This window comes from Bos javanicus, chromosome 26, assembly GCF_032452875.1.
Source record: "Bos javanicus breed banteng chromosome 26, ARS-OSU_banteng_1.0, whole genome shotgun sequence".
NCBI lineage: Eukaryota > Metazoa > Chordata > Mammalia > Artiodactyla > Bovidae > Bos > Bos javanicus.
Genome location: NC_083893.1, coordinates 23,110,759 through 23,130,251, shown reverse-complemented (window position 1 = coordinate 23,130,251; position 19,493 = coordinate 23,110,759). Strand labels below are relative to the sequence as shown.

At 56.6% G+C, this 19,493-nt stretch overlaps 1 protein-coding gene across 1 annotated transcript; it reads right to left on the bottom strand.

Moving 5' to 3' along the window:
- Positions 1 to 4,977: 4,977 nt before the first annotated feature.
- Positions 4,978 to 18,781, bottom strand: TRIM8 (tripartite motif containing 8). Its single transcript, XM_061403283.1, has 6 exons — positions 17,837 to 18,781; positions 8,935 to 9,030; positions 8,371 to 8,604; positions 7,356 to 7,387; positions 7,106 to 7,221; positions 4,978 to 6,558 (listed from the first exon to the last, which is right to left on the bottom strand). The coding sequence occupies exons 1-6, from the start codon at positions 18,404 to 18,406 to the stop codon at positions 5,951 to 5,953; spliced, it is 1,656 nt and encodes a 551-aa protein (XP_061259267.1). The 5' UTR covers positions 18,407 to 18,781; the 3' UTR covers positions 4,978 to 5,950.
- Between the last annotated feature and the right edge of the window lie 712 nt (positions 18,782 to 19,493).

The following is a 19,493-nucleotide window of genomic DNA, read 5'->3' as shown; positions in this document are numbered from 1 at the left end:
AAGAGAGTGGAGTTTGTGTATTCCATTCACCAGTGTATCCCCAGCATTGGAATAGAGGCCAATATTAGAAGGACAGCAATAATTATTAGTTGAATAAATGAATGAGTGAATGAATGAAACAGGTACTGTTTCTTGGGCTCTGAAAAGTCAAAGATGACTAATATTTCACGTCCTCCAGGGATGCACAGGCTACTCGGACACACAAGCTATGCAGCCTCTAACCTGACACGTAAATCACAATGAGTTAGAATACCAAGTGACAGTGCTAAGTGCATGGGAGTGTGGTTGGCCCAAAGGAACTTGAACATCGTGATAAGTATCAATGCTAGAAAGCGGCCTACACCAGCCCCATCTTGGCATCTCACACACATCTTTCCTTATTCTTCATACACCCTCTGGAGAGGTGGGGAGGAATGCACAGAGAAGATGAGACTCTGAGGCTGGACAGGCAATCCAGGCAGAGAGAACAGCAGTTACTGGGGCACGGAACCACATGGGCTGCTGGAGGACTGACTCTAAGCCTATGACCTGACGGGTGGAGCTCAGGGAACTGCAGCTGGTAGGGATGGTATTTGGTGTGGAGGGAGAGTCCCTATGCATTAAGCCATGAGCTGCCCATTTGCTCAGTGCCCTGCAGCAGGCACACACATGGAGAGTGTCTGAGGACAATATCCAACTCACAGCCAGGCAGCCAGGACACCCATATGTCAAGTGACTCACTGCCATTTTTTTCAAGTGGGCTAGAAGTCTACCCTGCCCTTACGGCATGGCTCTTGGAAGCCTGCTCCCTCATCCCACTTCTTATCTGCAATTCTGAGATGTTGCCTATGCCACCTCTACACCACATTCTACAGGCTGTTGCAAACTACGCTGCACCCCACCCCACACATCACCCTCTTCTTGCCTCAATGTAAACCAAGAGAAATAATGTATGGCCTTGAGCAGATGGGTTCTCTCTCAAAAAAGACCCAATTATTGAAGATCTAAGTGCAAGGAGACGTCATAAATAACCCAGTTTGCTGCAGTTGAGAGGAATTAACCACATAGCAATTAAGGAAAACTGGTCGCCTGTGGAGGAAACATCCAGCCTCCCAGTGCAGAAGTCCATTGGCAAGTCCTGGCATCATAAATGCCAGGGACAGGGAATTTTAGGGAAGAAGCCCTGGGCTTGTAAAGGCCTCCCTCACTCAGGGGATGTGATTCTCATACACTGGAGAATGTGGTAGAGGCCAAAGCTCTACCCACCAGATGTGTTTGTTCTTTGTAAGAGCTTTCATAAAGCAAGGGATGTCTCGAGGTTGTGAGTTCTCTGTCACTGGAGGAATTCAAGCAGAGAGTGAATACATCCTGCGCTGGAAGGGAAGAAAGACTTTGGAGTGCAGGTGGATGGCACACAGTGTTGGAGGAAGACAGATGCTGGAGGAAGAAGCTGCTATCCTGAAGGCCAGGCCCCTTCATGGGGGCCTCTCACCTCTCACCAGAAGTCCCCAGCCCCAGCTGCCTCTGCCTCCTATTACTGATCCGTTTCCCATTCCTTGCAGCCTCTAACGAAGTTTCTAGAATCTTAGCCCCAGCACTTTGGCAGAGTAAAGAGAGGGAGCAACCGAAGAGTGTCCTCTATTTCCTTCCTTGCCTCTTTAACTGAAAAAAACTGGATTCAGAGAGTTCTAGAATCAGTACCAAGATCCTAAGTTCTAGAGACCACTGTTGCTAAAGCCCCTCCAAAGAAGAGTTTTCCAAAAGCCTACAGGGAGAATCTCGCTATAGAAGAGGGGTAAAATGTGGTGGGTCTGTCCAGGGATATCCAGGAATCGTTTTTCTTCCTCCCTTTACCCCACCGCACCCTCTGCTTGTAGGCCTAGAGCACTAGGCTGGGCAAGGCCTTCTCCTAGACCTCACAGCACCACACACCCAATCTACAGAGGGCAGAGATGGGCTGGGGTAGGAAATCCCCCAGGGGGCCAGGTCTGATCCTGAAAGTGTTCTCCGGTTCTCCCCCACCCTCATATGGGAGCAGATGAAGGAGTCTGAGGAAAGGGCATGGTGGAGTGGGTGTATGTGAACAGGGCCTAGAAGAACCCAGAAAGGAGGTTAAAACTCAGGGTCTCAGCCTCCAGAGAGGGCCCTGGTGCACTGACTCAGCGGCCTCCCCATTCAGGGTGTTCCCCCAGGGTGCCCTTTGAAGCCCGGAGGGGGCTTTGATCTGGGGTCTGCCGGCCTCTCGGCAGGCCGGGCCAGATGCGCTGGGGGCGGGGCAGGGGGTGGGGAAGAGGCGCAAGGGCCGACAATCCCCCAGGCCTCACCCTCCCCCTGCACCCGGCCTGGGCAAGGAGACTGTTTCCGGCTGTTGCGGGAGGGCACTCGAACCCCCCCACCCCCACCCCACGCCTTGCAGCTGTTCCCCAGCTGCCCGGCCCCACCCCAAAGACAGCTGGGAGAGAGGCTGGGGGCGGAGAGCGGGGCGCAGCTGCTCAGCTCCGGGGCTGGGACCGGGGAGGGCGACATGAAAGAGCCCGGGCCCGCGGGGGTGGCGGGCGGAGGAAACCCCCCGGCGGTCGCCTCCCCGCGGGCTCCGCACATCTGGCCCACAGGAGCCATCAGTGGGGTGGGGGAGAAGCGCTCCGCTCGTGACACCCTGCCCTGCCCTGCCCGGAAAGGGGAGGAACGATGGCCTCCCTGGGGAGGGCGGTAAGTCACTGCCTGGGGGGCAGAGCCCGTATCTCTGAGACAGCGCTTCGCGGAGGGAGGCACAGGGTGTGCCTGTGGGTGCGGGGGTAGGGGTGTCTCGAGTGTGCAGGGTGAGAAAGGCTCCCACACTTCCTCCCGCCGGCCCCTGTTCCTGGGGCAGCTCCAGCTCTCCAGGCCTCCTCTGCCCCTCCTCTGACACTTTTGGGAGGTGGGTGACAGCTGCTCCGACAAAGCCAGGGACAGCTGGGTAGCTGGGGACAGCTGGATGGGGTTAGCCTCTCCAGGCTTCCCTGGCTGCCCAGGCACCCCTGGCCATACTACACACAGTTAGCTGCATGGCTGCCTACAGCCTCTGTGCCTGGGTGTCTGTTTGCTGTGGTGGGCTTTCAGAGGTGGGGCCCAAGACCCTCCCACTCCCACCAGAGTCTCTCCTCCATATCCCACTTTCATTGATGTACATGGAGAAAGAACCTCTTCCATCCGCTAGGCCAAGTGGGAAAGAAATCGGGCAGCTTTCCGTCTTGGCTCCCAACTCCTGGCACAGAAAATGTCCCAGGGTTCCTGACAACCGGAGAAAGCGAGAGAAAGCGACAGTGAGACGGGAGCAGATGTGAGTAGAGTTAAATGTCTATCTGTCCAGCAGCACCTGCCCCCAGGCATCCTTCCACCCTGGGTTGGAGGAGCACTGTGCTCCAGCCATCTGCCTCCCCTCAATAGTCCCAAACAGGTGCAGAAGAGAAGGGGGCAGGCCAGCTGTTGTCATTCTGAACTCCTGGCTCTGGCTCCTTGCCAAAGTGGGGAAGGGGGAGTGGTGATCAAGGTCTACTCACTGCAGACTGAGTCATTTTCTACCCCATAGGATTGGAGGATGGAGGAACTTAGCAAGACCAAGACTTTGGTCTGGCCAGCCCTACTGGCTGGGGGACAGGGACTAACAATGCCCTCCAACTTGCATCCTTTTCCTGAGAAGAGGGGTGACTAGCTGTCGGTGAAGTTTGGACCCCTGGCGAAGGACTTACCCATAGCTCCCTGTCTTGTTCTAGCCTTTCTGGGGTGGGAGGCATTCAGGCCCTGATTCCATCCAGACAAGGGGAAAGAGAACTAGGCACCCAGGAAAGGTTACCCCTTCTACTTTACACATACGCAGATCTATGCAAAGTGTTAGGCAACAAACCAGAGAGCTTTTAAAAAGATCAGCCCCCCAATATTGTAAAGCAATTATCCTTCAGTAAAAAATTAGCCCCCACCCACCATCAACCTGGCTCCTTCCCCAAGAGGGCTTGGTGTGCCCTGCCCATCCTTCCACCCTACCCACAGGTCTGACAAGCAGGTCCCTGGCCAGTCCCTCATGGCAGCACTTCTCAAACCCCAGGATGTGTCAGAATTACCAGGAAGTTAAAAATGCGATTCTTGGGAATCCCCTGATGGTCTGGTTAGGGCTCTGCGCTTCCACTGCCAAGGGCAGAGTTCAATCCCTGCTCGGTTTGATTCCTGGTCAGGGAACTAAGATCAAGCGTGCCTTGGCAAAACACACACACACACACGCACACGCACACGCACACGCAGGTTGCCCTCAGTGATTCCCACTGAGTCCATGTAGGGCCCCAGGAATCAGCTCTTTTTAACAAGCTCCTGACACAATGGACTTTGAGAAGCTCTGCCAAAAGAGATGAGGGTAGGATGTCTTTTTCACCTTGCCACCCAACCTCCATGCTTCCCAGCGTTCAAGATTTTCCTGCCTTCTCTTCTTCCATGCTCACTGGAGGAAGGGGCAGGGGCCAGAGCTTAAGCCACCAAAGGAAGAATGGAGCCAAGTGCCCCCCACCCTTATCGCATCAATGGGGGCTGAGGCTCCATTAGACTAAATTCCAAGATAGAGACTGCTGTAGCTCTGTGCCCTTAGCCCTACACAGTGCCTGGCGCTTAGCATGTACTTTAATAAATATTTGTGGAGTGAAGGAGGTAAACTTTGCAAGACTCATAGAAAGGTATTTTTTCCTTTGTCTGTCCTTGCTAAGAGCATGTTGGCAGAAACTCAAAGAGATGCCGGGGCCCATGCAGCAGGGAGGCTGGGCCTAGGAGGCCCTCAGCAAATATTTGTCAAATGAACCCAAGGCCGAGAGTAGATATAGCTAGTGGCTGACGAACTGACATTCACAGGCCTGGAACAGCCTAAACCCAGAACAGAATCAAGGCCGGGGCTTCCGTCCCTAGAAGGGGCCCCTCCTCACACCAATGCCTGAAGACCCCAGGCCTGGGGGAGTTGGGGGTAAAAGGCGAGGCAGGGAGTGGGACTGCGCCATTATGTTTATTAGAAGGTTGGATTTCGGTGTGTGCTCTAGACAGATTACAGAATAAATACCTGCGCCTTGAGAACAGGAAGTCCACGATTCATACAAAGTGCTCACTACAGGAAGTTGCTGTGTCAAAACCCAGGCAAGGACCCAACTCCGGGCAGCCCCTCCTCTCCCGCTGACCTTGACAAGGGCTGTGCTATGGTTTCTTATTTTATTATTTCTTTTATTTCTCTTTATTATTATTAATATTATTATTATTTGCTTTTGCTGTGGTCACTATCATTGGCAAAGTTCCTTTTCCCCTTTCCTGGACATGGGGTTCCTGTCTTTAAGATTCCATTCTGAGGCTGAAGGTGCCGAAAGCTGCTTGAGAAGTGGCCTTTGAACTCCGTCTGGGAGGATGGTGAGAAGGAAGCAGGAAAAATCATTCTTCGTTTAAAAAAAAAAAAAAAAGGCCCCACAATCTACAGGTCATTCCTTATTCAGTCAGTGATCAAACTGCCCAAAAGAAAACCAACAGGAGAAGCAGGCCAGTGGGCACCTGGGCCCTCCTCCCAGGGCTGGGTAAGGAGAGTTGGAAACTGCCCCTCCCCTCAAGGCTGTAAAGGAAGCTGAGGCTCCTTCCAGCCAAGGGGTGGGAAGGGGAAGGAGGGGAGGGGAAAAGGTGAGACAGAGAGAGAGAGAGCTCAGCGCCTTGAGGTAGACGCTTTCCCAACTCCGGGGCCACCTGCGGCCCCGGCCCAGGCCAGCTCCCACTGTCACCTCCGCGTCCAGGAGATTCATTAAAAAAAAATCAAAACAAGCCCTAAACAAAACAAAATCCAAAAGGAAAAGACTTGGGGGAATGGAGGAGGGAGGGAGGGAGGGAGGACAGGAAGGTAGAGGGGCAGGTCTCTGGATGCATCATCCCCGAGCCACCGGGGGCTGAGGGGGCAGATTCCCCGGTGCTCACCGCCCGCGTGGCGTTAGCTCGTCACGTAGTGTTTGGTGGACGGCTGCCCATACACCCTGTAGAAATCTTGGTGGCCAGGCTGCTGGGAGGCATCGAGCCAGTCTCTGACCGCCAGGCCGGGAAGGGACTGGGGGACGGAGGGGGTGGGCGGGAGCGGGTGTGAGTACTCCTGCGAGGGCACTGTCCAGGGGAAGTGGCCGGAGCGGGGGTAGGGCTGGTGGCCGCCGTGGTTGGCCACGGAAGAACAGTAACAGTTGTCCACAGAACAGACGAGAATCTTGCGGCCGCCATACTGGGGGAGCATGGGCTGCTGGGCGGCGGAGCCGTTGGGGTACTGCGATGGGGGGAACACCGGACTCGAGTGCACTGGTTGGGCGCCGCCCGGCAGGGCCACCAAGTGCTGCGTGGAGCTGCAGGGCCCCAGGGGCTGCCCTGACTGGCCCTCGCCGCTGGCTGTGCCCGCTGCCCCATACTGGCCGCCCACAGGGCCCGACGACGTCTCTAGGAAACTGGCCTCAGGGAAGGCCGTCGAGTGCTTGCGCTTTTCCGCCCCAGAGCTGCTCACGCCACAAGGGTACAGGGGGACGCTCTGCAGGAAGGGCACCGGTGTGCTGAAGGGGCCTGTGGAAAGTTTGGGCAAAAGTCGCTAAAGCCCCATCCCAGGCCACCCCAGCCTCCTCTCCCTGGGGAACTTTTCTGTCTATGGGGCCAAGCACAGTACATCACACATCGTCTTGATGCTGGCTACTCCATTTCTATTTTACAGCTGAAGAAGCCAAAGCTCAGGGAAGTACTATGGCCTGCCCAAGGTCCCACAGCTGGAAGTGGCAGAGCCAGGATATGAGGCAAGGCTTCTGACAGGCCAGGCTACCGCTCAGAGGGAAGGCTCTGGCATTTACCCTTGCCCAGATGGTTCCCTCGGCTTTCCCAAGTGGCTCAGTGGGTAAAGAATCCTCCTGCAATGCAGGAGACACAGGCTTGATCCCCAGGTTGGGAAGATCCCCTGGAGGACCGCATGGCAACCCAGTCCAGGAGCCTTGCCTGGAGAATCTTATGGACAGAGGAGCCTGGCCAGCTACAGTCCATGGGGTTGCCAAGTATCAGACACAACTGCACTGAGCATGTATGCAAAGGTTTCTCTTCCTTTGATTGAGGATCTCACCCTCACCTTCTAGCATCTTCCGCAGCTGTTTCTCCTTCTTGGCCACCTCGTTCAGGAAGAGCTTGGAGTTCAGGTGGCCGATCTTAGGGGGAGAGAGGCTGCTGCCTGTGCAGGTCTGGGTCCTGGGGGCAGTGGATGGGGCGTCTGCTGTGAGGAGGTATCACGCGTAAGCCCGCCCTACCTCCCCGCCGTGGGCCTGCCCCTTCCTGCCCTCCTCCACGTGTGTTCCCCTGAGGGCCAGCGGCCATCTGCTCACCTGTCCATTAGGATTTTCACAGACTTGGTGTTCTAGGGGGAGAGAAAAGGGTGTCAGTGGGAAAGGCAGCATGGGAGAGGGGAAGATGGAAGCTGCCCCATTCTCTCTCTCCCTGCGCAGGGCTGACACTTTTGAGGCTGGCCAGAGTGTTCAGGGGCAGAGGGTGTGGTGCCTGTTTTCAGAAGACTGAGCTCTTGCTGTGTGACAGACAACACTATGAGTGCTTTCCAGACATCCAGCATCTTATCTAAACAACTACCAAGAAGAAGGTTCTGCAGGCACTCAATATTTTATCCAGAATCTTTGGGGCAGCATATGTTTTGGATTATGGAATTTTTTGGATTTTGGAAGGGACATGTGATGCCTGTATCATAATATGTGATTACGGAGGACACCATAATCTAACACATCAATGTTTCTACAGCAACGTTTCAACATTTGTACCAAGTAAGACCAATAAATACCATAAACTGCCAACATTAGTTCAGGTCAAATGTTTGCCGTTAAATGAGTTGCCTGAACTTTTCTCTTTCGGTTTTCAGAGATTTTTAAAAATCTGGAATTATGGGTAACAGATAATAGATCTGTATGGAAAAGACCCTGATGCTGGGAAAGACTGAAGGCAGGAGGAGACAGGGATGACAGAGGACGAGATGGTTGGATGGCATCACTGATTCAACAGACATGAGTTTGAGCAAGCTCTGGGAGATAGTAAAGGACAGGGAAGCCTGGCCTCTGCAGTCCATGGGGTCGCAAAGAGCTGGACACGACTGAGTGCCTGAATAAAAACATTATCAACACTATTTTATAAGTGAGGGAGCTGAGGCCTAGGGAATGTATATGACTTGCCAAGGTCATAAAGCTAGGAAGAACAGGGGTGGTGGGGAGGTTCTGAATCCATGCAGGCTGGCTGCAAACCCCTGTGGTGGGGGAGCCAGCTGGGGAGCAAAGCACGCGGACTCCAACTTAGAAATGCCCCCCTGGGTCCCGCCAGCCAGCCCTGGGCCCAGCCCACCTTCATGAAGCTGACGTCCTCTGTCTTGTCGAAGAGCAGCTGTAGGGAGCCCAGGAGCTTCTTGGCCTCCTGCATGCGCTCCCCGAGATGCAGCGCCTGCGCTGCGTTCTCGCTGCAGAATTTGGCCTGGGCCTTGTCCAGGACCTCCACTGTCTGCCGCAGGTCCTCGTCCAGCAGCTGGTGCAGCTTCTCGTACTGCAGTCGCACCTCCTCCTTCAGCTGGCTCACCTTCTCCTGCAAGGGTCGGAGGACCGGTGAGTAGGGGTGGCTCTGGCTGCCACTCGTGCCTGACTCCCATCCTGGATAGGGGAGTCTGGGACCCCAAACCCCCAGGCTGCCTAGGGCTTCCCGCGGTCAAGGTCGGACCTGGAATCCTGAACTGGTAGTACAGCAACCCTGGCACCAGTTGGGGGCTCATCCACCAACAGGTCATTGAATGACTGAGCAAGGGATTCTGGCATATAGAGCTGACCATGCAACAGGTCCGAGCCCAAGCAAGGAACTAGCCCCAGGCCTTGTACCCAAACCATCCCCACCCTATACCATGGGCATGGGCTTGGCTACCTCCACCAGGCGTTTGTCTGACTCAAGTTTGTACAGCTGGTCCTCAATATCCTGCTCTCGCTCCTCCAGTCGGTCCTGCTGCTTCATCAGCATCTTCTGCAGAGACAGTAGGGGGAAGGGCATCAGAGGGGGCTAAGATGGGTGAACACCATCCTTCCCTGTACAGAACAAACTCATCCTATTGATCCTTTGACCCAGATGATCTAAAACTTCGGCCACCCAATCCCTTCTGGCCCTCATGCAATCCCAGGGCCCTGGTGACAAGTGCCTGGCCAGCCTGTCCCCAGAACAGAGAACCGGGAATAGCTTCCCACACATATCTAAACCATGAGCTTTCTGAGGGCAGGGTCAGGCCAGCCTCCATTCTAAGCACTTTTCCTGTATAGAATTATCTAATCATTCCAGTAATGCTGTGAGATAAGTACTATTATTATCCACATTTCAGAGAAGAGGAAACCAGAAAGGTTAAGTAGTTCCTCCGAAGTCACACAGCTAGTAAGTGTCAGAGCTGGAATACAAACTTAAATGACCAGGCAGTACGGTCTGTTCTTATCCAAGTCGTGGGGCCTCTCTCTGGGGAGCACCATCTTAGAAATGGTGCAGAGCTTCACACAGCCTTTCTGGGTCTCACAAGTCCTCTGGCCAGCCCAGAGATCTGATCTTATGCTTGCCTTACACTTGCAGGACATCAAGCCAGCCAGCTGACCCCTGGCTTGCTCCTGACACTGAGAGCTGGGCCTCTGAAGTTCTTGCTAGTTGGAGCTGGAGGGAGAGGAGACTGGCTCTCCGAAGACCTGAGGCCAGTTTGCTGGAAGGTTCTGGACCATGCTGCTCTTCTCAGCCCTTAATCTGACTCCACAACCCCTTTCCTCCCAGCGCTGCTCATCCTGGCTGTTCCAACCACTTTGTTATCCTCCCTTAGCAGACACACCTCTTGAAACAGGATCTCTTTGCTGCCCAAGAACCCTCAATGACCCCTCCTTCCAAACACCTTAGGCTCTTACGACCTGCTTCTCCCAGTCAGGTGGGCTGGTATCTTGTCCCTGACACTGCACATGTGAGCTCCCTGAAGCCTGCTGATGCCCTTCTGTAGCCCACGGTGCCTTCTCCCATCCCCCGTCTATCCTTCAAGGCCCAACTTAAGGCTACGCTCCTCTCCATGGCCCCTGCTCAGAGGCTCTGAAGGTCTCTCCCTGTCCTGGCTGTATGGTGGGGCTGTCACATTGCTCTCCTCCTACACCTGCGGTGTCCAATATGGTAGCCACTAGTCACAATGTGGCTATTTCACTTTAAGTTAATTAAAAGTCAAATACACTAAGCACCAGTTTTTCATGTGTACTGCCCTCAGTTCAAGTGCTCAACAGCTCCATGTAGCTAGTGGCTACTATACTGGACACTACAGACACAAATCGTGGCCACGTCACAGGAAGAGCTATGACAACAGTATTCTATAGTCTGTCTGACAAACTGCACTCTGATCTCCAAACAAAACTCAAGGCTTCTTGAAAACAGGGTTTTGCTGCTGTATTTTTCTACTTCCCTTCCCAGTTGAGACCCAAGGACCCCAGCACCCTACAGATGCATAACGTTGTTTGCTGAATAAACCCATGAGTTTTGTGTAGAAAACAAGATTTGCAAAACAGATCACACAGACCCTAGCTCACAGTAAGTGTCCACTCCACAAGAAGTGGTTCTTTTTCTTCCTCTGTGTACACCTCAAAGTGCCCCTCAAGTTTGACCCCGTGACCCTCACTCCCATTCACATTCAGGTGGCTTCCTCAAGACAAGCTACCAGCAATCCCTCCCTTTTACCCCCAACCCCTTTTACATATGGGGAAACCAAGGCCAGCAAGAGAGTTCAGTGACCCTGTTTTGTGTTGGTGGCAACCCTGGAAACAGAAAACCAAATCTCTGGGGCCAGGAGGAGGCATTCAGATTCTGAGCTAGGAAAGTCTGGGACACACTGCACTGCGCCCTCCAACAACTTGACCTTTCAGTGACCCAGGACAGCACCTCATGACACGGATACAGCCCTGCTCCCACTCCAGCACCTCATCCTTCCAGCAGGCCCCTCACCCCAGCCCCACGTGCACAGGGATCTGCTGCCAGCCTGGGAGTCAGAGCCTGTCTAGAAACACAGCTGGCTTGGAGCAGGAATGGAGGTAGTCACACGTCCTTCCTTGGGTCTCCACTGGGAAGGTCCTTGGGTCTCAACTGCGAAGGGAAGTAGAAAGTGCCCCCAGTGACATGAAGAGGGCAGGCAGCCCCCAGAGTACGGCCCAATGACATGTATCCAACTGCAGGGCACACACCAGCACACACCGCCCCCTGGGCCCTGAGGCCGCCCCAGGCACGCTGTCACACACACCCCTGCACGGTGGGGGCAGGGCCTCCTGAAGGCCCCAGACAACAGAGGGAGGCCTGCGTGAAGGTGAGGTGGCCAGAATACCAAAGGACTTTAGACCTTTGTACCTCCCTGCAACAAATTTCTGCCTGGCGGCTGCCTCATCCCCACACTTGGGAGGACAGTCCCCCAACCCAGATGCCTCTGAGGCTCCAGGCCTTCCCAGTGTCCAGGACATCTGAGAGCCCAGGCTTCACCCACCCCCACATATCTGTGCACCGCCAAACCCATCAGTATCAGAGTAGGGGTATACCTACTCTGGTATAGGCCAAGTCCCAGACAAGGGGCAGGAGAGAGGCAGCCCCAGGTGGGATCCCAGCCCCCTTTTCCTCAGAGCCCTGGAGTGGGCCTGTTCACTCCCATCCTACAGACCAGTGGGAGGCCCCCACCCCACTCCTCTGAACCCCCCTCAGCCCAGGGAGGCACCTTAGGTCTTGTCCCAGGGGGTGGGACTCAGCCCCTTCCTTCTTCTGGGCTTTTCCCACATCCTCTCCTGGGAGCACTGTCACCCTGGGACCCTGAGGTTGTCCTCCCTTGACTTCCAGATCCAAGTCCTAATTCCTGCCTGCCCCGAGCCCTCTGGGACAGAGCCCAGCCCAGCCAAGTGGGCACATTCCCTAGCAGGTGGCTGGGTTTCATCAGCCCAAGCCCAGCCCAGAGGCCATCGGCCTTCTGTCTCCATTACAGGGGGAAGGGAGAGGCCGGGGATAGGAAGGAATCTGTCAGAGGGTAGGAGCCACCCTTGGCCTGGGAAGGGGGCCTACCTTGTCCAGCTCCCCCTTGCAGGAATCACTCTCCCTCGGGGCTAGGTAATCTTACTCCTGCCACAGTCAACACCTGGGGGAACAGCAGGCTGGGGGGATACTGCTGTCTCAGACAATGGAAAACTGGGGTTAGGAGTGATGGCGGGAGAAGGGCAATCTGCTTGCTGCCCCTCGACCCCCCCAAATGACTGAATCAGGTTGCTAAGAAGCTAGAAGATGGAGAGCAGAGGAAGCAAGGACCCCTTCCTCTACCAGCAGCAGCCTCCTTTCCATCTCAACCTCCCGGAAATTACTGAGTTGAGGCTCCATTTCCTAGCTGGAAAAACCCACAGGTGAGAGACTTCCCAACTTGACTGCCTCTTATTGCAGGAGGCAGTGGGACACACACTCCACAAACTGCTCCCAGCACGAAGCGGGCCACCTGGACCGTGGCATGCCTCAAGGGTGCAGAAGCAGGATGGAGAGAACCATGGTCTAGACTAGCCGCACTCAAGGGACAACACCTCCTGCAGAAGGAGCAGCACTGTGGGCCCAGCCCCATTCCCACCCCTGTGCCTTCCCTGAGGACTTAAGACCTGCCACAGTCTGCTCCTGGGCCTGTGAGGCCGAAAGCATCAGGAAGACTTGGGGGCTCACTATTCCCACACTTCCAAGACCCTCATACCTGTCGCCTAATGTTCTAGACTGCCTGGAGCTGCTCTCTCGGATGCCCAACCCCAGCTTGGAGAGGGATCCATCATAAGCCCCTCACATTCCTGCCCTGGGAAAGCTTCCCAGCCTTCTGGAGACTGACTGGCCAGGCCCAGCTGGCATTTCTGGTGCCAGACTAGACTGGGCAGACAGGTAAGGCCATAGAGACTCTAGGCTGTATAAAAGTTAATAAATGATAATAATAAAGTCCTCAAGTCAACCTTGAAGAAAAGCAGTCAGGAGGGAACAGGGCCCCAGGAGCCACGGCCCTGGTTTTTCAGAGAAGGCTAGGGCTAGAGGTGAGAAAAGGGTGCTGGACGGCCAGAGCACCTCTTCCTGCTCACATGACCCCCATGCCAGCTCCCGCTCTGGAGGCAGCCCCTGCGCAGAGTGACCCCCTCCTAACCTCCTCCCCAGCTGCCAAAGCCGCCCCCGACTCTCCCGCATCAGCCCTAGTCCCAGGAGTACGTTAGTTAGCCTCCCCTCTCCTTGGGCCACAGCACTCCCGCCTGGCCTCAGAGCAGCTTCTGCCTGCCCTGGTCATCCCTTCCAGGGCCTCAGTCCCTGCCTGGGGCTACTGTGTGAACCCCTAGGCTGCAGACAACCACAGACCCAGAGTGAAGTGGCTACAGGGCAGGAGCCAGGGCAAGGAGGAAGGCGGCACCTCGGAGGCAAGCCCTGGCAGACCCAGAGAGGGTTTCCCAGCTGCAAAGTGGAATTAGCTTTTGCCATGCAGAGAGCAGCGCTCTGGGGCAGCAGAACAAAGAGGCGAGAGAGAAAGCCCCCCTTTGTCTGAGTTTGAATGCCAGGCCAGCCGGGAAGGAAGGCTTTCCCAGAACCAGGGATACGGCCAGCCAGGCCTGCCTGCTCAGGCCAGGGCCGGGGTCCCAGCCAGTCTCCCCTTCTTCCTACGACCACCCTGACTGCCCCCAACACAGCATGGCAGGATCCATCTGGGCTTCCACCTCCAATACCCACCTCGGGCAACAAGCTCACCCAAAGGTGCGTCCCCTCCCCTCTCCACTCCAACATCCCCACCAGGTGAGAAAGTTACACAAGACTCACACCTACCAACCAACCACACAGGCAGGCAGTCACACACACACTAGCGCCATCACTGATAGACATGTGTGCACACTCAACTTCCACTCACAGGTATACAGCAAGCAAGGCACCCCTAGCCCCCGCCAATAACACACACATGGATCTTCCCAGCCCCACAGTCAGACACAAGACAACTCTGTGATTAAGTCAGTCATTCACACTGCACCTTCTCGGAGATATACACGTGAGATACAAAACAGTAGTTCCGCATGAGATGCACACCCAGACACACCAGTTACACACGCACATCTGTGGAGATGGATGCACAGGCACCCAGAGCTGGGGGAGGCAGAGTAATCAACAGCGCGTGCATGACAGGTGCCCGGCTGTATCAGCAGGATCCTGGGGTGGAGGTGGGGGGCTGGGCCTCCGCCTCAGGTTCCTTCCTCTCCGCCTGGGGCCCAGGGAGGAAGGCCAAGCCCTGCCCCACTTCCCGATCCTTCAGGATGGTAAAGGAGCAGTTACCTGACCCTCACACGTCACACACACACTTACACACAGCCTCCCCATCCTAGCTCCCACCCCACCTAAGACCTGAGGGTTATGGTCCGTGGAGGGCGGCAGGGAGCAGTGGGGTTGATACTGCCTGAGGCAGGCTGCAGCCACAGCTGGGCTCTAGCTGGGCCAGGGCAGCCCTCTCCCCCAGAGCCTGCCTGGTGACAGACACATGAGGCAGAGACCTAGGGTCCCCTCCCGGGTCCCAGGGCAACCCCTCTGGCCAGCAGGAATGGGAACAGCTGCGAACCCCAAACTGGCCCAAGAAGTGGGATCCTGCCCCCAGAGAAAAACCTCTTCTCAACTCTAAACCTTTGAGAACTCAAGGTACAGAGTCCTGGGAACATTTCCAACCTCAGTCTGGGGGACTAGGAATGACACAGAGGCACAACTATGACCCGAACACACACACACGCCCTGCGTAACCATTTACAGACACATCTAGGCCTTATCTTGAGTCTTCTTTCTATGTTGAGAAAGGTTCTAAGATAAAGGTGCTCTCAGCTCAAACCAGTCCCAAGTTGCTCACATGAATCCCTTAAACCTGGGGGCTGAAGAGGGTTTGACAACCTGGATGCCCCAATCTTGGGTCCTCAGCCTTCCATAGCCCCAAAGGAGAACACACTGGGGTCTAAAGGTGTCTCGGGAGCATGGTCTCTAGAGTCTACCCAGTGGGCATCCAGGCTTCAGGGCAACACGGCCTGCACACTGGCTTCACAAGGGCAGAGTGGGGCAAGGATTTCAAAGGCCTGCCTTTGAGACCCCCTGCTAGGTGAAAGCCCTGCTTGGCTCCCTGAACCAGGTGGGTGCTTTGACTATGAGGCAGAGGACCACTGGGGGAGATTGATCAGGGTTTCCTGTTTCTAGCCAATAGGGCATTTCAGCAGCCCCTACCCCTTCTCTAGGATGACAGAAGAGGAAGCACAAGAAGCAGAGCTGTCTGTATCTTAAGGTGTGATCCAGGTTTCCATGCATCTGCTCCTGTATCTGGGAGAATTCTGTTGCCTTCATCCATGGCACCAGCAGGGGCCCTTTAAGACAGCCTCCCTCCCAAAAGGGAAAAGAGGCCAGGAAAAGGCCCCTCCCCCTGGCAGGCCTAGTGAGGACTGAGCGCAATGGGTTCTTCCATTCAGATTCTCTGCGGCTTACCCCCTCCCATGAGGGTGAGGCCCTCCTGTTCAGTAAGTCCAGCTCACACCGAGTGGCAGGGGCATGGAGCTGAGACCACTGCAGGGCTTCCAACGCCAGTGCCCTGACACCAGAGAGGATCTGGAGAGCCTGGGGTAGGGAAGCCTGGGAAGGAATGAGACTCAGGCTGCGGGGCACAGATGCTGAGCACACAGAACTGCACATCTGGCTGTGATGCAACCCACTACTTCTGCGCCTGCCCACAGCAGGAACGGGAACGAACACACACACACAGCCGCACATGCACATGGAGCCACTAACAAAGTTCAGGCCCTTCCACGCGCTCAAGGACCTGCTGGTGGGAACTCAAGGGTGCACTGGGTACGTGTGCCAGGCACCTTCGAGGGCAAAGCAGACAGTCTCAAAGACACTCGAGAACACGAACCCACATCTACAGACACCCTCCTACTACCAAATCAGGCACAACGGTGTTTTCTCCCTCACTGAAATGAAAGACACCTGAGCACTCTGACACAACTAAGCGGAAAGCCGTGGGTGCACACTACACTACACTCATCACCCTGGTGGTTGTCCCTTTCTCTGCCTTTCAGCCACATCTCCACCTTTCCCCTCCTTTCATTTTCCACTGTCAAACCCAGGACAGACAACTGGGCAGCTTTTCTTTCTCTGCACTTTTCCCAGCCTCCTTCCCAGCCCTTCTATCTTTATTAACAGCTTCTCAATACTAGGGACAGTCTTGGCTCTGCCTGCCCTGGGTGGGGGGTGGAGTACACTAGGGGCTCATATCCTCCCCTAGGCCTCTGCCTTTTCCAGTCCTGATGTGGCTCTTTCTCTCCATCCTCCCCCGTCACACACACACTTCCTTTAAGAATCGAGAGGCCCTGCCCTGGCACAAAACCCCAGAGCTAGCCCATCCAATTGGAAACTAATTATACAGCAAATTTTATTTGTTATCCCTGCCCTCAGCCTGTGGCAGCCCTCCTGCCTTTTGTTAGTTGTATGTGTATGTTTGTTAATTGCTAAACAGTGACTCATTCTGACTGGTCCCCCTCACAGGAAACAGCCCCCATCTCCAACTGTGCCCTGTTCAGAGCTTCCTCATACCCAAGCTCCCACTGGCCTCAACTAGCCTCCAGGGGTCCCCACCCAGCAACACTCCCAGTCTCACCCCCGTGATATCACACCCAGGCCCCAAGCTGGGGCTTCTGAGATGGCTCAGACAGTCCCAGGCCAACCCCTTCCTTCTGGTATGACTCAACCCTGAAAGCCAGGGGACCAGGGAGGAACCTAGGAGGAGCCCCCTCCACTGAAGGGGACGGAAGTATTGCTTCAGTCCAGCTCCACAGCCAGGCCAGGCCCAGAGGCCTGAGGGGGAAGGCGGTTTTGACATTGGCCGCTGCTGCAGGGTGTATACAATGGGAGGGGATGCGGTTCCATAATCACCCAGCCGGCAGCCCAGGGGAGCCAGCTGCCTGAAACCAGATTGCAAGGCGGCTCAACCTTAAACCCACAGGATTCTTTTTCCGTCTTCCACTTCCCCTCCCCAAATGTGGGAGGGCTGTGATAGAGGGCTGGGCTGGGAGAAAAGGGTTCAGGGTGATGAAGACATACTTTAAGGTGTGTTCATGTGGACGCGTGCAACACACACAGGCACACCGTGGGCAGAGATTCTCACACATGGAGAGGGGGTCACGGGGAATAATCCCAATAGCCGAGATGCTGTCCTGGTGATGCCGTTGGCTGCCCAGGCCTTGGCCAGGGGCTCTGTTCTCCCTCCGGAAGCTCCCCCTCCACCCCCCCAGTGTGTTTCCAATAGGGCTTGAAACTAACATGGCTGCTTTTGTTTACTTCCTCATTGGTATGCCAGCATCATGGATCATGTCAGCCACAGCAGCGGCACCAGGACACTCATTACATAAACAGCAGCTGGAGAAGCAGGACCTGGGTCACTGCCTTTAGTGACTTCCCCTAGGGCCTACGGAAACAACTGCCGGGCCAGGGAGCTGCGCGCAAAACAGAAAAGCAACAGCCAAACTCTACCCCTGACAGCCCCACACCTCATATCTATAAGTGACTCACAAGATGGACCCTATGAGCACAGGTGCAGGAATATATCAAGTAGCGATTGGGCACCCTTCTTCCCAGGACCTTGCCTCCAAACTTAGAGAGTAGGAGTTTGGAAAGGGGGCCTCTGGGCTGATGTCACAAGAGTCAGCCTGTCCGGAAGGGTGGTCCCAGGCTGCCTGGAAGGAGGGGAGTGTGTGAGTGTGTGTGTGTGTGTGTGTAGGGTACTTGCCCGGATCTCATTCCTCCGGATCTCCACGTCGCACACCGAGTGTCCCTGATGCGCACCGCTGTAGTAGCAGCAGTACTGGCACACGGCCACCTGCTCGGCTTCGCAGTGGTAAAGGCGGTAGGCGTTGTGCTGCGGGCAGCTCCAGGCCCGCACGTCGTCCGCCTCCACCAGGAGGTGCCCGCGGGCGGTGGAGGGCTGCTGCAGGTGCGTCTGCACGTGGGACTGGCAGCAGGGCGCCTCGCAGCGCAGGCAGACCTTCTGCGCGGGCAGCGGGGGGCCGCGGCGGCAGAACACGCAGTGCAGCGCCGCCGGCGGCTTCTCCACGTGCAGGGCGTTGAACTTCTCCACGATGTTGGTGAGCTTCAGGTTCTTCTCCAGGCCCGGCTTCTGGTTGTAGGCCTGGTTGCACTCCGGGCAGCGCACCAGGCCGCTGTCCTTGGCCCACGCCTCGCCGATGCAGCCCCGACAGAAGTTGTGTTTGCACGGCAGCTGCACCGGCTCCACGAAGACGTGCAGGCAGATCGGGCAGATGAGCTCCTCCTCAAAGCAGTTCTTCCAATTCTCCGCCATGGCGGCGGCGGGCAGGGGGCCCGGGCAGGTCTCCCCAACTCCCCGACCTGGGGGGTCCGTCCGGTGCCGCGGGAGGGCCACCGAGCCCCGAGCGGTCCCGACAGTCGCTCAGTTCACCAGCGCCTTCCGCGCGCCCGCCCCCCCAGAGGAGTGAGCCTCGGTCCTCACGCAGCGCGCGCAGCCGGCTGCGTCTCCTCCTCCTCCTCCCGAGCGCCTAGCGGGAGGCGGCGGACTGCGCCAGGGCCGCGGCCGGGGCACCAGCCCTGGAGGGGAGCGCCGGGGTCCAAATTCCATATAAGAGGCCGCCTCCCGGTCGGCGCGGCTAGGGCTGCGGCGGCCGGCGGCCCGCACTCCGGCCCGCGGCTGACATTGGGGCGCGCCCCAAGGCAGACAGAGCCCGGGAGCCGCACACTTCCTCCAGAGACGGCGGCGGCAATGGTGGCTCTCTCCTGGCTCGCCGGCGCCGCGCCTCCCTAGCCTCGTCCGGGGTCTGAGGCCGGGGAAGCGAGTGCGGCCCGGCCAAGGACTGCTAGATCCGGACCGGGCGGGCGAGGCGAGCCGGTCCCCGGGCCGCGGCGCGGGCGCCCACCGGCTGGCCCGCGGTCTGCGGGTGCGGGCTGCGGGGCGCAGGCGGGCCGACTCCGGGGCGCTGCGTGAGCGCAGGGGCAGTCATTCAGATGAAATTCCAGTCCCCGGCCAGAGACAGCAGCCCGCCTCTGCCTTCCTCCTCCCTTCACAAATAGAAACGGAAGGGGGAGGGAGAGAAGTGGAAAAAAAAAAAAAAGAAGAAGAAGCCAACCAGAAAGGGAGGGAGGAGAAGCCCCGGCGGAGCTCCGGCCTGACCCCCTCGTCTCTACTTCTGCGCTCCCTCGAGGCCTGGCGCCGGGCGCCCCCGCCGCGGAGAGACCCCGCTCTCCGTCTCCGCGCTGGGCGGGCGCCCCGGCTCTGCCGAGGAAAACAAGGATTGATCAAACTAGAAAGGAATTTTTCTCAACTGCTAATGAACAGGAGGCTCGGCTCCCGGCCTTCCCCTCCCCCCCGCCCCGGCCCGGCCCTCCCTCTTCGCCACCCCGGCCCCCCTCCCCCC